This window comes from Manacus candei, unplaced genomic scaffold (genome assembly GCF_025592945.1).
Source record: "Manacus candei isolate 608988 ecotype Guabito, Panama unplaced genomic scaffold, ASM2559294v1 h1tg000166l, whole genome shotgun sequence".
In the NCBI taxonomy this organism is placed as follows: Eukaryota; Metazoa; Chordata; class Aves; order Passeriformes; family Pipridae; genus Manacus; species Manacus candei.
Window position 1 is genome coordinate 1,128,958 of NW_026138214.1, and position 14,984 is coordinate 1,143,941.

At 64.6% G+C, this 14,984-nt stretch overlaps 1 protein-coding gene and 1 long non-coding RNA gene across 6 annotated transcripts; one reads left to right on the forward strand and one right to left on the reverse strand.

Moving 5' to 3' along the window:
- The first annotated feature begins 1,733 nt into the window (after positions 1-1,733).
- F11R (F11 receptor) lies at positions 1,734-11,392 on the forward strand. Its single transcript, XM_051773125.1, has 9 exons — positions 1,734-1,845; positions 3,918-3,974; positions 4,752-4,865; positions 6,042-6,185; positions 6,931-7,133; positions 7,903-8,005; positions 9,107-9,218; positions 9,508-9,556; positions 11,240-11,392. The coding sequence occupies exons 1-9, from the start codon at positions 1,761-1,763 to the stop codon at positions 11,273-11,275; spliced, it is 903 nt and encodes a 300-aa protein (XP_051629085.1). The 5' UTR covers positions 1,734-1,760; the 3' UTR covers positions 11,276-11,392.
- Positions 11,393-14,342: 2,950 nt separating this feature from the next.
- Positions 14,343-14,981, reverse strand: LOC127463544 (uncharacterized). 5 transcript variants are annotated; one of them, XR_007900882.1, is made up of 4 exons: positions 14,916-14,981; positions 14,783-14,877; positions 14,519-14,594; positions 14,358-14,463 (listed from the first exon to the last, which is right to left on the reverse strand). It is a non-coding gene; the product is annotated as an uncharacterized LOC127463544 (long non-coding RNA). The 5 variants fall into 5 exon arrangements; XR_007900883.1 differs by having other exon boundaries at positions 14,343-14,406; positions 14,783-14,981; XR_007900885.1 differs by having other exon boundaries at positions 14,346-14,444; positions 14,783-14,981.
- Between the last annotated feature and the right edge of the window lie 3 nt (positions 14,982-14,984).

Genomic DNA, 14,984 nt, shown 5'->3' on the forward strand with positions numbered 1-14,984 from the left:
TCCGCGGTTTCCCCCCTTGGTTTTCCCGGCCCCGCTCGCTCAGGCACCGAAATGGCGGCGGCTCCTCCCGGACCCGCCCCGGGCTGCGCGAGCGGCGGGCGGGGCGCGACGGCGGCTCTGAGGGGACACGGCGGGGACACAACCGGGACCCTCCGGGAACCCCCATAACTGAGGGGCGGCTCTGAGGGGACACGGCGGGGACACAACCGGGACCCCCATAACTGAGGGGCGGCTCTGAGGGGACACGGCGGGGACACAACCGGGACCCCCATAACTGAGGGGCGGCTCTGAGGGGACACGGCGGGGACACAACCGGGACCCCCCGGGAACCCCCATAACTGAGGGGCGGCTCTGAGGGGACACGGCGGGGACACAACCGAGACCCCCCATAACCCAGGGGAGGCTCTGAGGGGACACGGCGGGGACACAACCGGGACCCCCCATAACCCAGGGGAGGCTCTGAGGGGACACGGCGGGGACACAACCGGGACCCCCCGGGATCCTCGGGGCACCCCCGTAACCCAGGGGCAGCTCTGAGGGGACACAGCGGGACACAACCGGGACCCCCCGGGGAACCCCCATAACTGAGGGGCGGCTCTGAGGGGACACGGCGGGGACACAACCGGGACCCTCCGGACTCCTCATAACTGAGGGGCGGCTCTGAGGGGACACGGCGGGGACCCAACCGGGACCCCCCGGGATCCTCGGGGCACCCCCGTAACCCAGGGGAGGCTCTGAGGGGACATGGCGGGGACAGAACCGGGACCCTCCGGAACCCCCATAACTAGGGGCGGCTCTGAGGGGACACAACCGGGACCCCGCGGGATCCTTGGGGCACCCCCATAACTGAGGGGCGGCTCTGAGGGGACACGGCGGGGACGCAACCGGGACCCCCCGGGGCCCCCTCGGGAACCCCCATAACCGAGGGGCGGCTCTGAGGGGACACAACCGGGACCCCCATCGGACATCCCCCCCAGGACCCCCCGTAACCAGGGTCACTGGTTTGTACTGGGAGCACTGGGGAGGTTATTGGTTTGTACTGGAGGGGTCCCTTTGGGGTCACTGGTTTGTACTGGAGGGTCCCTTTGGGGCCACTGGTTTGTACTGGGAAGTCACTGGGGGGTCAGTTTGGGGGCACTGGTTTGTACTGGGGGGTCCCTTTGGGGACTCTGGGGGTCCCTTTGGGTCCCTTCGGGATCACTGGTTTGAAGTGGGGAGTCACTGGGGGTCCCTTTGGGGTCCCTTTGTTTCCCTTCACTGGTTTAACTGGGAGCACTGGAGGTCACTAGGAAGGCCCCTTTAGGTCCCTTTTGGGTCCCTTTTGGGTCCCTTTCCGTCCCTTCCGGTCCCTTTCCGTCCCTTCCGGTCCCTTTGTTTCCTCTCACTGGTTTGAACTGGGAGCACTGGGCGGTCACTCGGCGTCCCCGCCCCCTGGTCGCTATGGCAACGCTCCGCGTCCCGCCCACGCCCCTCCTCGCGCTCGGATTGGCCAAAAGTTGAATCGCGCGCTCTGATTGGCCACCGCACCCCCGCCCGCCTTACACCTGCGCCCTCCACCAATCACCGCGGAGGGGTGGGGAGCGCAAACCAATCAGCGAGCGACGTTTTAAACAGACAGACCCGGCCTCCAATGTTGTGAAGGAGGGGGCGGGACTTTTTCGCCGGCACCTGGCGGTGGGCATGGTTGGGGCGGAGCGATGGGCGGGGCATGTTTGGGCGCGGTCAGTGGGCGGGGCTCACCTGGCGAGGGGCGCGGAGCAATGGCGGGAGCGGAGCGGGGGGGCCTCGACCGGGACCGGAGGGTCCGGGGAGTCCTCGGGGTCCTGCTGGTGCTGGGGGGGAGCGGTGAGTCGGGGGGGCACCGGCGGGGTCCCGGAGGGATCGGGAGGGGCGGGGTAGGCGGTGAGGGCGGGGGGAACACGAGGGGGTCTCGGACCGGGCACGTGGGGGCCTGAGGGTCCTGCTGCTGCTGGGGGGGCCGGGGAGAGAGGGGGGCACGGGGAGGGGGGCGGGGGGCTCGGGCTGGGGGGGGACACGGAGAGGGACAAAGGGGGCTCGGGCTGGGGGCGGGGGGGACGCGGAGGGGCTCGGGAGGGTCAGGAAGGGGTTCTCGGGGGATTCCGGGGGGCTCGAGCACGGGGGGGGTGGGCGGTGAGGGTGGGGGGTCACGGAGGGTCTTGGCCCGGGCTGCTGCTGGAGGGGGGGGCGGTGAGTCAGGGGGGACATCGGGGGGCTGGGGAAGAGGGGGAACACGGTGGGGAGGGCATGGGGGGCTCTGGCGGGGGGGTTGGGGAGGGCAGGGGGCTTCCGGGGGGCTCGGGCTGGGGGATGGGCGGTGAATGGGAGGGGGGACACGGGAGGGACAGGGGGGCTCGGGCAGGGGTCGGTGTTTGAGGGGAGGGTGGAGTCCCCCAGGGGGGTCCCGGTCAGGCTTTGGGGACCCCCCCAGTGCCGGTCCAGGGGGGGTTCCTTTGGTACCGGGGGGTCCCTCGGGGTGTTGTCGGTGCCGGTCCCCGGGGGGGGTCTCGCTGAGTTTCCCGGGGGAGTCCCCGGGACCCCCCTAGTGCCGGGACCCCCGTTATTTACAGCCGCGGGGCGCCTTTGGGGTCACGGGGGTCACCCCACGGAGGGCGAGGGGGCGGCCCCGGGACCCCCAAAAGTTCCCCGGGGACCCCCTTGAGCTCCAGGACCGGGACGGGCCCACCCCGGTGCCGCCGAGCCCGTCCCGGAGCCCCCCGAGCGCGGGGATTTGGGGGGTCCCGGGGGGGTTCGGCGGGGCCGGACGCACTTCCCGCGGCCGGAGGGAGCGGGAGGGCCCGGGAATGGCCCCGGGAATGGCCCCGGGAATGGCCCCGGGAATGGCGGTGGCGGGGCCGGGGGTGGCCTTCCTGTCCCCTCCATTGTGCTCCGACAGTGCCGGGATTAACCCGATCCCGCCCGGCTCGGACCCGCAGCAGGGAGGGATTAATCTGAGCCCGGATGGTTTGGACCTAAAATGGGTCGGGATTAACCCGATCCCACTTGATTTGGACCCAAAACGGGTCGGGATTAACCCGATCCCACTTGATTTGGACCCAAAACAGGTTGGGATTAACCCGATCCCACTTGATTTGGACCCAAAACAGGTCGGGATTAACCCAATCCCGGTTGATTTGGACCCAAAACAGGTCGGGATTAACCCGATCCCACTTGATTTGAACCCAAAACAGGTCGGGATTAACCCAATCCCGGCTGATTTGGACCCAGTTTGGGTCGGGACTAACCCGATCCCAGATGTGGTCCTGGCTCAGGTCAGGCTTAACCCGATCCTGGCTGATTTAGACCCAAAACAGGTCGGGATGAACCCAATTCCAGCTGATTTGGACCCAGAACAGGATGTCCCTCCCCATCCTGCTCTTTGTCACCCAAATCCACCCCAAAACCCCCAGATCCTGGTCCCTCTTCCCAGACGGGGCTCCCCCAGCATTCCCAGACCCCAAACATCCCGTTTTTCCCCCCTAAATCCCGGTTTTTCCGCCCGGGTTTCGCTTGGCAGCGGCTCGGGGAGCAAAGGTGGCGCAGGAGGGTGGGGGACGGGGCCCTTCCCGGTCCCATTCCCGCTGGGAATGAGTCACCGCGGCCGAACCCGGCTTTTGGGGGGGTCCCAGCGGGGTCCTCCCCCCCCAGGGGGGTGACACGGGGGTGACACGGGGGTGTCGCTGCTCCCAAACCCCGGGAACTGCGGGAATTGCGACAGTCCCGGGCCGGTTTCCTGCGAAACTGGGCAGAAACTGGGCAGGGCGGGAGGTGCCCGGACGGGATTTTCCGGCTCTGGGGAGGGACCGGGGACCGTCCCCGCGGCCTCGGGGCCCGCGGTGGCCTCCTGACCCCGCCGGGCATCGCGGGGCCGGGATCTCAGCCGGGAATTCCCTCGGCAGCGGCGCTGGTGGGAGCCCAGGTGACCTCGGAGAGCAAGGAAGTGCCGGAGTACAAATGTGAGTGCCGGGAATGTTCCCCCCCCCGAGCCCCCGGCCCGTTATCCCGCGGGATCGGGGAGGGACAAACCGGGATCCAGCCCGTGTCCGGGGGGGGGGTTGCATGTGGGGAGGCTCGGGGTGATCCCAGTTTGGGGTGATCCCAGTTCAGGGTGATCCCATTCGGTGATGATCCCTGTTTTGGGGGTGATCTCAGTTTGGGGTGATCTCAGTTTGGGGTGATCCCAGTTCAGGGTGATCCCAGTTTGGGGTGATCCCAGTTTGGGGTGATCCCATTTGGGGATGATCCCTGTTTTGGGGGTGATCTCAGTTTGGGGTGATCTCATTTTGGGATCCCAGTTTTGGGATGATCCCAGTGTGGAATGATCCCAGTTGTAGGATGATCTCATTCTGGGATGATCCTGTTCCAGGATGATCCCATTACAGAGTGATCCCCATGTGGGATGATCCCGTTCTGGGGTGATCCCCATGCTGGATGATCCATTCTGGGTGATCCCAGCTTTGGGATGATCTCAGTTTGGGATGCTCCCCATGCTGGATGATCCGTTCCAGGGTGATCCCAGTGTGGGATGATCCCAGTTTGGGATGATCCTAGTTTGGGGTGATCCCAGTGTGAGATGATCCCAGTTTTGGGATGATCCCAGTGTGGGATGCTCCCCGTGCTGGATGATCCCAGTTTGGGGTGATCCCAGTGTGGGATGCTCCCCATGTGGGATGATCCCAGTGTGGGATGCTCCCAGTTTGGGGTGATCCCACCGTGGTGTCCGTGTCCCACAGCCGTGGACATCCCGTGCTCCGCGTTCCGCTCCAGCTGGAGCAACCCCCGCATCGAGTGGAAGTTCCAGAAAGGCTCCTCCCTGCAGCTCTTCTACTACGGGGGGGAACTCACAGGTACGGGGGGGGGGGCTGGGGGTGCCCCGTCCTGGGGGTCCCGTGGGGGTCCCAGCTCCGTGTGCCCCCAGAGCCATCCCAGCTCTGTGTCCCTCTGTTCCCAGCTCCATGTCCCCCATGTCCCCCCAGATCCATGTCCCCAGATCCATCCCCAGATCCATGTCCCACCTGAGCTGTTCCCAGTTCCGTGTCCCCCCAGATCCGTCCCCATCCCCATGTCCCCCCAGCTCCCTCCCCAGCTCAATGTCCCCCATGTCCCCTCAGCTCCATCCCCATCCCTGTGTCCCCCTGTCCCCCCAGACCCATCCCCAGCCCCGTGTCCCCCCAGAGCCATTCCCAGCTCTGTCCTCAGCTCTGTCTCCAGCCCTGTGTCCCCCCATGTCCCCCCAGCTCCAGCCCCATCACCGTGTCCCCCTGTCCCCCAGCTCCATCCCCAGCTCCCTGTCCCACCAGCTTCATCCCCAGCTCCTTACCCCCCTGTCCCCCCAGAGCCATCCCAGCCCCATCTCCCCCCAGATCCATCCCCAGCCCCACGTTCCCATGTCCCCCCAGCTCCATCCCCATCTCCTTATCCCCCCCATGTCCCCCCAGCTCCATCCCCAGCCCATGTCCCCCCAGATCCCTCCCCAGCCCATGTCCCCCCAGATCCCTCCCCAGCCCATGTCCCCCCAGCTCCATCCCCAGCCCCATGTCCCCCATCTCCCCCCAGCTCCATCCCCAGCTCCATCTCCCTCCAGTTCCATCCCCAGCTCCCTGTCCCCCCAGCTCCATGCCCAGCTCCTTACCCGCCCTGTGCCTCCAGATCCATCCCAGCCCCATGTCCCCCCAGAGCCATTCCCAACTCCTTATCCCCCCTGTCCCTCCAGTTCCATCCCCAGCCCCATCTCCCCCCAGCTCCCTCCCAGCTCCATCCCCAGCTCCATGTCCCCCCATCTCCCCCCAGCTCCCTCCCCAGCTCCTCCTCCCCCTGTCCCCCCAGCTCCCTCCCAGTTTCATCCCCCCTGTGCCCCCAGAGCCATCCCAGCCCCATGTCCCCCCAGCTCCATCCCAGCTCCTCACCCCCCCTGTTCCCCCAGAGCCATCCCAGCCCATCTCCCCCCAGCTCCTCACCCCCCCTGTTCCCCCAGAGCCATCCCAGCCCATCTCCCCCCAGCTCCTCACCCCCTGTTCCCCCAGAGCCGTACCGGAACCGTGTCCGGTTCTCGCCCACCTCGATCCACTTTGACTCGGTGACCCGGGAGGACTCGGGGAAGTACATCTGTGAGGTGGTGGGGGACGGCAGCCAGATCGCCAAGTCCGAGGTCACCCTCACTGTCCAAGGTGGGGACACGGCCCTCGGCACCCCCCTGGGTCCCCTCCCTTCCCTTCCCTCCCCATTGGGGTCCCCTCCTTTCCCTTCCCCCCCCGGGGTCCCCTCCCTTCCCCTTTCCCCCCTGGGGTCCTCTCCCTTCCCCTTCCCCCCCCGGGGTCCCCTCCCTTCCCCTTCCCGGGATTTGGTGTTCCCGAGGGTCCCTGGGGACGGGGAGTGTCCATGGGGGGTCCAGCCTTGGGAGGGACTCTGGGACCACCATTCCCTGGGGACACTGGGATGGGGATGGATGGACAGATGGACACTGTCCTATGGGATGGATGGATGGACACTGTCCCTGTGGGATGGACACTGTCCCTGTGGGATGGGATGGATGGACACTGTCCCTATGGGATGGGATAGATGGACACTGTCCCTATGGGATGGACACAGTCCTATGGGATGGGATGGATGGACACTGTCCCTATGGGATGGACATGGTCCTATGGGATGGGATGGATGGACACTGTCCTTGTGGGATGGACACTGTTCCTAAGGGATGGACACTGTCCCAGTGGGATGGACACTGTCCTATGGGATGGATGGACACTGTCCCCGTGGGACAGCCCCCTGCTCGGTGTCCCCGGGAGGTGCCAGCCCCCTCCGTGGGGAGGTGCCAGGGGAGGTGCCAGCCCCCTCCGTGGGGAGGTGCCAGCCCACTCCCTGCCCTCTCCCTGCCCACTCCCTGCCCTCTCCGTGCCCTCTCCGTGCCCGCAGTGCCCCCCGGGAAGCCGCTGGCCCACGTGCCCAGCTCGGCCACGGTGGGCTCGCGGGTGGTCCTGCGCTGCTCCGAGGCCCAGGGCTCCCCCCCGCCCACCTTCCGCTGGTACAAGGACGGCTCCGAGCTGCCCCAGGACCCCAAAGCCAGCCCCGCCTTCCGGAACTCCTCCTACACCCTCGACCCCAGCTCGGGGGAGCTGGTCAGTCAGGGGAGGGAGAGGGGGGGCAATTCCAGCCTCTGTTCCCTGCCTCTCCCTCCCCCTTTTTCCCCCTCTCCCTTTTCCCTGCCCTTTTCTCTCCATTTTCCCCCCTTTTCCTTTCCCCTTTACTGTCCCAAATTCTCCCCTCCTCACCTTTTTCCCCCTCCCTCTCTTCCCCCTCCCCCTTTTTTCCCCCTTCCCCCCCTTTTCTCCCCTCCTTCCTCCCTTCCTCCCCCTTTTTTCCCCTTCTCCCCCTTTTTCCCTCCCTTCCTCCCTCTTTTTTCCCTTCCCTTTTTCCCCTCTTCCTTTTCTCCCCCTCCCCCCTTTTCTCCCCTTCTTCCCCCCTTTTCCTTTCCCCTTTACCACCCCAAATTCTCCCCTTCCCTCCCTTTCCCCCTCTTTCCCCCCCTCCCCCTTTTCCCCCTTCTCCCCTTTTCTCTCCCTCCTCCTTCCTTTCTCCCCCTTTTTCTCTCCTTCTCCCCCTTTTTCCTCCCTTTTCCTTTCCCCTTTACCACCCCAAATTCCCCCTTTCCCCCTCTTTCCCTCCTCCCCCTTTTCCCCCTTCCCCTCCTTTTTCCCTCCCTTTCCCCCTTTCCCCTTTTCCTCCCCTTTTCCTCTCCCCTTTTCCCCCTTCCCTCCCTCCCCCTTCCTCCTTTTCCCCTTTTTCCCTTTTCCCCCTTTCCCCCCTTTCCCATCCCCTCCCTCTTTCATCCCCCTTTCCCCCCCCTTATTTTTCCCCCTTTTCCCTCATTTTCCTCCCTCATTGCAGATCTTCGAGCCCGTGGGGGGCTGGGACACGGGGGATTATCAGTGCGAGGCCTCCAACAACGTGGGATCCCCCCAGAAATCCGACCTTTTCCACTTGGAAGCGAGTAAGGCTGGAGCAGATCCCGACCCCGCCCTTTTCCAGCCCCTTTTCCAGGTGGTTTTGAGGTTCCCCCCGCCCCGTTATCGCCCCATTATCACCTCCCGCGGGCGTTAATTACGTTAATGAGCCCGCCGTGGTCTCCTGGGATAGCGGGAATGCCGCCCTCGGGAATGATAAACCTCACCCATACAGCCTGTTCCCGCTTGGAATTCCAGCCGGGCTCCAGCCCAGCCCTGCTTGGAGCCCAGAATTCCCAGGATTCCCTCCAGGATCCCCCTCCCTGCCGGGATCCAACCCCTGCAGCTTCACCCCACCTTGATCCCAGCCCCATTTGGAGCCAGGAATTCCAGGATTCCCCCCAGGATCCCCCTCCCTGCTGGAATCCAACCCCTGCGGCTTCATCCCGCCTCCATCCCAGCCCCATTTGGAGCCAGGAATTCCAGGATTCCCACCAGGATCCCCCTCCCTGCTGGAATCCAACCCCTGCGGCTTCATCCCGCCTCCATCCCAGCCCCGTTTGGAGCTGGGAACTCCGGAATTCCCACTTTCCTGCCGGGATCCAGCCCCTGCAGCTTCATCCCTCTACCATCCCAGTCCCTTTTTGAGCTGGGAATTCCAGAATTCCCCCTTTTCTGCCAGTATCCAACCCCCCTCCGTCCTAATCCATCACTCCCCACCCTCATCCCGCCCAATCCCAGCCCCATTTGAAGCCAGGAACTCCAGCATTCCCACTTTCCTGCCGGGATCCAACCCCTGCAGCTTCACCCCACCTCATTCCCAGCCCCATTTGGAGCTGGGAACTCCAGAATTCCCCCTTTCCTGCCGGGATCCAGCCCCTCTCTGTCCTAATCCGTCACTCCCCACTCCATCCCAGCCCCACTTGGAGCCGGGAATTCCAGAATTCCCCCTTTCCTGCCAGAATCCAACCCCTCTCTGTCTGAATCCATCACTCCCCACCCTCATCCCGCCTCCATCCCAGCCCCGTTTGGAGCCGGGAACCCCAAAACTCCCCCTCTCCGTGTCGGGATCTGCCCCCCCCCATCCCGCTGGCTCCCAATCCCGCTCCCAATCCCAATCCCATCCCGATCCCATCCCGGTTTTCCAGGCGAGGTGAACGTGGGCGGGATCGTGGCCGCCGTGGTGCTGCTGCTGCTGGTCCTGGCACTCGCTGCCTTCGGGCTCTGGTTCGCCCACAGCCGTGGCTACTTCACCAGTGAGTGTCCCCGAGTGTCCCCAAATGTCCCCAAGTGTCCCCGAGTGTCCCCTCCCTCCATCCCCCCCCTTTTCACCCTCCCTGACCCCCCTTTTTTCCCGTTTTTCCAGAGAAAACAGAGTAAGTGACGCCGGAGCCGCCTCCTCCTCCTCCTCCTCTTTGGGACGGTCCCGCCCCCAAAAGTGTCCCCAAAGTGTCCCCCCCGGTCCCCCCCGGTCCCCTGGGTGTCCCCAGGTGGTGACAGAGGGGACATGGAGGGGGGGGGGCACGTCCTGATCCCGGTTTTCCCGCAGTTCCGGTGGGAAGAAGGTGATTTACAGCCAGCCCTCCAGGCGCAGCGAGGTGGGTGTGGGGACACGGGGACACGGCCCTGGGGATGGCCCCGTGTCCCCACTGGTGTCCCCACTGATGGCCCCATGTCCCCATTGATGTCCCCGTGACCCCACAGATGTCCCCGTGTCCCCATTAGTGTCCCCTGTGTCCCTGGGGGTGGTGGGAACCCCACGTGTCCCCATTAGTGTCCCTGTGTCCCCACAGATGTCCCTGTGTCCCCATTGATGTCCCTGTGTCCCCATTAGTGTCCCTGTGTCCCTGGGGATGGTGGGAACCCTCTTGTCCCCACTGATGTCCCCATTGATGTCCCTGTGTCCCCATTGATGTTCCCATGTCTCCATTGATGTCCCCGTGTCCCCATTAGTGTTCCTGTGTCCCTGGGAGTGGTGGGAACCCTCTTGTCCCCATTGATGTCCCCATTAACATCCCTGTGTCCCCACTGATGTCCCCATGTCCCCATTAGTGTCCTCGGTGTCCCTGGGGATGGTGGGAACCCCACGTGTCCCCACTGATGTTCCTGTGTCCCCATTAACATCCTCATGCCCCCATTGATGACCCCATATCCCCACTGATGTCCCCGTGTCCCCATTAGTGTCCCCATGTCCTCATTACTGTCCCTGTGTCCCCATTAACATCCCTGTGTCCCCATTGATGTCCCCACAACATCCCTGGTGTCCCTATCACTGTCCCCATTGATGTCCCCATTAATGTCCCCAGTGATGTCCCCATTGATGTCCCCCTCACATCCCTGCTGTCCCCTCAGTGTCCCCATAATGTCCCCGTTGATGTCCCCCTGCCATCCCGCTTGTCCCCTTGGTGTCCCCATCCCTGTCCCCATCCCTGTCCCTATCGATGTCCCCATTCCTGTCCCCCTGCTGTCCCCTCAGTGTCCCCATCCCTGTCCCCATCCCTGTCCCCATCCCTGTCCCCTGTCCCCATTGATGTCCCCATTAATGTCCTCAGAATGTTCCCTGGTGTCCTGATGTCCCCATCGCTGTGCCCCTTGCTGTCCCCTTGCTGTCCCCTTGCTGTCCCCTTGCTGTCCCCTCAGTGTCCCCATTGATGTCCCCATCCCTGTCCCCATAATGTCCCCTGGTGTCCCCTCAGTGTCCCCATTGTTTTCTCCATAATGTCCCTGCTGTCCCCTCGGTGTCCCCATCCCTGTCCCCATTAATGTCCCCATAACATCCCCGGTGCCCGCTGTCCCCTCAGTGTCCCCATCCCTGTCCCTATTGATGTCCCCATAATGTCCCATGATGTCCCAATAACGTCCCCACTGTCCCCTTGCTGTCCCCATTGATGTCCCCATTGATGTCCCATCAGTGTCCCCATCCCTGTCCCCTCAGTGTCCCCATCGATGTCCCATCAGTGTCCCCATCCCTGTCCCCTCAGTGTCCCCATTGATGTCCCATCCCTGTCCCCATCCCTGTCCCCTCAGTGTCCCCATCCCTGTCCCCTCAGTGTCCCTATTGATGTCCCATCCCTGTCCCCATCCCTGTCCCCATCCCTGTCCCCATTAATGTCCCCTCGGTGTCCCCATCCCTGTCCCCATTGATGTCCCCTCAGTGTCCCCATCCCTGTCCCCATCCCTGTCCCATCCCTGTCCCATCCCTGTCCCCATTAACGTCCCCTCGTGTCCCCATCCCTGTCCCCTCAGTGTCCCCATTACTGTCCCCATTAATCTCCCCGCAGGGCGAGTTCAAACAAACCTCCTCGTTCCTGGTCTGACGCCGCCGCCCCGACCCCTCCCCGGACCCCTCCCCCCTTCCCCTCCCCTTCCCCTCCCCCCTTCCCGGGGGGGGTTATTTTTCCCCATTCCCGGAAAAATTCCCGCGGGATTTTAAACGGATATTTTTGTAAAGCCTCGCCCGGTGCCTTCGCAGCCCCCGCTGCCTTTTGGGGGGTGGGGGGGGTGTGGAGGGGGGCGTCCCTTGTCCCCCCCTTTGTGTCTCCCTTTGTGTCCCCCCTTTGTGTCCTCCCTCCTCGCATCCCTTTGTCCCCCTTTGTCCCCCCCCTTATTTCCCCCATTGTCCCCCCCCTTGTCCCCCTTTTATCCCCCCTCTTGTCCCCCCTCGTGTCCCTTCCTTGTCTCCCCCCCTTATCCCCCTTTTATTCCCTCCTTTGTCCCCCTTTTATGTCCCCCCTCTTGTCTCCCCCCCTTTTGTCCCCCCCATTGTCCCCCCCTTGTCGTCCCCCCCCCGTTATCCCCCTTTTATCCTCCCCCTTATCCCCCTTTTATGTCCCCCCTTTGTCCCCCCTTTGTCCCCCTTTTGTGTCCCCCTTTGTCCCCCCGTGTCCCCTCCGGGGGGGGCTCTGGGGGGGTCTCAGCTGCTGTAACTGGTCCCAGTTGCCCCCCCGGACTGGGAGGGGACTGGAAATAAACCCCCGGCCTGGACCCGGCGCTGTCACCTTGGGGGGCGGGGGGGGAACCGAGGGGGGTTTGGGGGGGGTCTCTGGGGACATTGGGGGGACCTTGGGGGCTGGGGGGGACACTGAGGGGGGGGCCTGGGGATATTGGGGGTCTCTGAGGTCTGGGGGTGTCATTGGGGGTCCCTGAGTGACATGGGGGGTCCCTGTGGATATTGGGGGTCCCTGAATGACACTGGGGGGTCTCTGGGGGACACTGAGGGGGGGGGCTGGGGATATTGGGGGTCTCTGAGGTCTGGGGGTGTCATTGGGGGTCCCTGAGTGACATTGGGGATCCCCGGGGATATTGGGGGTCCCTGAATGACACTGGGGGGTCCCTGGGGACATTGGGGGGTCCCTGGGGGCCTGGGGGGCACTGGGGGGGTCTCTGGGAGACACTGGGGGGACTGGGGATATTGGGGGTCCCTGCAGACTGGGGGGGACATTGGGGGTCCCTGAGTGACATTGGGTGGTCCCTGAGTGACATGGGGGGTCTCTGGGTATGTTGGGGGTCCCTGGGGGACTGGGGGGGGACATTGGGGGCTGGGGGGGAAGTTGGGGCGTCTCTGGGGGACATTGGGGGGGGTCCCTGTGGATATTGGGGCTCCCTGAGGGGTGTGAGGGGGACAATGGGGGTCCTTGAGTGGCATAGGGGGGTCCCTGGGGATGTTGGGGGTCCCTGGGGACTGGGGGGGACTTTGGGGGGTCTCTGGGGACACTTGGGAGGTCCCTGAGGTCTGGGGGGCCATTAGGGTTTCGGGGGGACATTGAGGGGACATTGGAGGCTTGGGGGCACATTGGAGGGTCTCTGGGGCACATTGGAGGGTCCCTGGGGGCTGGGGGGGACACCGGGGGGTCTCTGGGGGATGTTGGGGTATCTCTGGGGATACTTGGGGGTCCCTGGGGGCTGGGGGGGACATTGGGGGCTGATGGGGGGCATTGGGGGGGGGCTCCCTGGGGACATTGAGGGTCCCTGAGAGCTGAAGGGGACCCTGAGGACATTGGGGTGACCCCGAGGGCTGAGGAGGACCCTGAGGACACTGAGGGGACAGTGGGGGTCCCTGAGTGACATTGGGGGGTCCCTGAGGACATTGAGGGGACACTGGGGGTCCCTGAGGGCTGAAAGGGATCCTGGGGCCATCGGGGACCCCCAGGGGACACCAGCCCGCCCTCCCCTCCCCCCCCGGACAGGAGCAGCCCCTCCCCCACCATCGACATCTCCTTTATTTCGTACCGACCCCCCCCTTTGCCCCCCCCGGACCCAGGACGAGCCCCCCGGGGGGCGGTTTCGGGGGGGGCGGGGTCTTCCCTCCTTATTTACATCTGTAATTAGTGGCTCTAATGACCCGGGGCGTGGCCTCGGGGCCTCGTTAATTGCGGGCTCTAAGTTAATTAAACAGCAGCGACGGGCGGGGGGGGGACACCCCCGGCCCGGGGGGGAGGGGAGGGGAGGGGAGGGGAGGGGGACACCCACGATTATCGGTGACACCCCCGGGGGGGACCCCTCGAGCCCGCCCGGAGTGGGGGAGGGGCGGCGGGGGGAGGGGCTCCAGCGTTTGAGGGGGGAGGGGAGGGGGGGGGGGGGGGTGTGTCTCCTGCCTCAGTTTCCCCTCTGGAGGGAGGGGGAGGGGGTATCCTGTGCCCCCCCCCCCCCCGGGCTGGGGACACCTCCAGGATTTGGGGACACCTTGGGGCACTGGTGGCATCTTGCAGCTGGTGGCACTTCTGGGCACTGGTGACACCTCGGGGCTGGTGGCACCTCTGGGCCTTGGTGGCATCTTGGGGCTGGTGACACTTCCAGGCCTTGGTGGCACTTTAGGGTTGGGGACACCTCCAGGTGTTGGTGACACCTTGGAGCTGGTGGCACCTCCAGGCACTGGTGTCACTTTGGGGTTGGGGACACCTGCAGATGTCGGTGACACCTCGGGGCACTGGTGGCATCTTGGGGCTGGTGACACTTCCAGGCCTCGGTGGCACCTCCAGGTGTTGATGGCACCTCAGAACTGGTACCACCTCAGGGGACTTGTGGCACCTCCAGTGTTGGTGACGCCTCCGGGGCCTGGTGGCACTTCCAGGAGTTGGTGACACCTCGGGGGACTTGTGGCACCTCCAGACTGGTGACACCTCCAGGCTGGTGGCACCTCCAGACTGGTGACACCTCCAGGTATCAGTGTCACCCTGGGGCTGGTGGAACCTCCAGTCCTTGGTGACAGCTCCAGACTTGGTGACATCTCCAGCTGTTGATGTCACCCCCAGTTCCTGCTGTCACCTTCATCCCTCAGTGCCACCCTGGGATCGGTGTCACCTTCAGTTGCTGGTGCCAACTCCATCCGTCAGTGTCCCTTCCATCCATCAGTGCCACCCCCAGCCCTTGGTGCCACCCCAGGACTGGTGTCACCTCCATCTGTCAGTGCCACCCCAGGGCTGGTGCCAGCTCCATCCGTCAGTGTCCCCTCCATCCATCAGTGCCACGTCCAGCCCTTGGTGCCACCTCCATCTGTCAGTGCCACCTCCACGGGTTGGTGACACCTCCATCCGTCAGTGCCGCCACAGGGCTGGTGACACCTCCATCCATCAGTGCCATCTCCATCTATCAGTGTCACTTCCATCCATTGGTGTCACCTCCATCCACCAGTGCCACCTCCACGGGTTGGTGACACCTCCATCCCTCAGTGCCACCCCAGGGCTGGTGTCACCTCCATCCCTCAGTGTCACCTCTATCCCTCGGTGCCACCTCCATCTGTCGGTGCCCCCTCCATCCATCAGTGCCCCCTCCATCTGTCAGTGCCACTGCCATCCCTCAGTGCCACCTCCACGGGTTGGTGTCACCTCCCTCCCTTGGTGCCACCTCCATCCCTCAGTGTCACCTCCATCCCTCAGTGCCACCTCCATCCCTCAGTGCCACCTCCATCTGTTGGTACCCCCTCCATCCCTCGGTGCCATCTCCATCCCTCAGTGTCACCACCATCAATCAGTGCCACCTCCATCCCTCGGTGCCATCTCCATCCATCAGTGTCACCTCCCTCCCTCG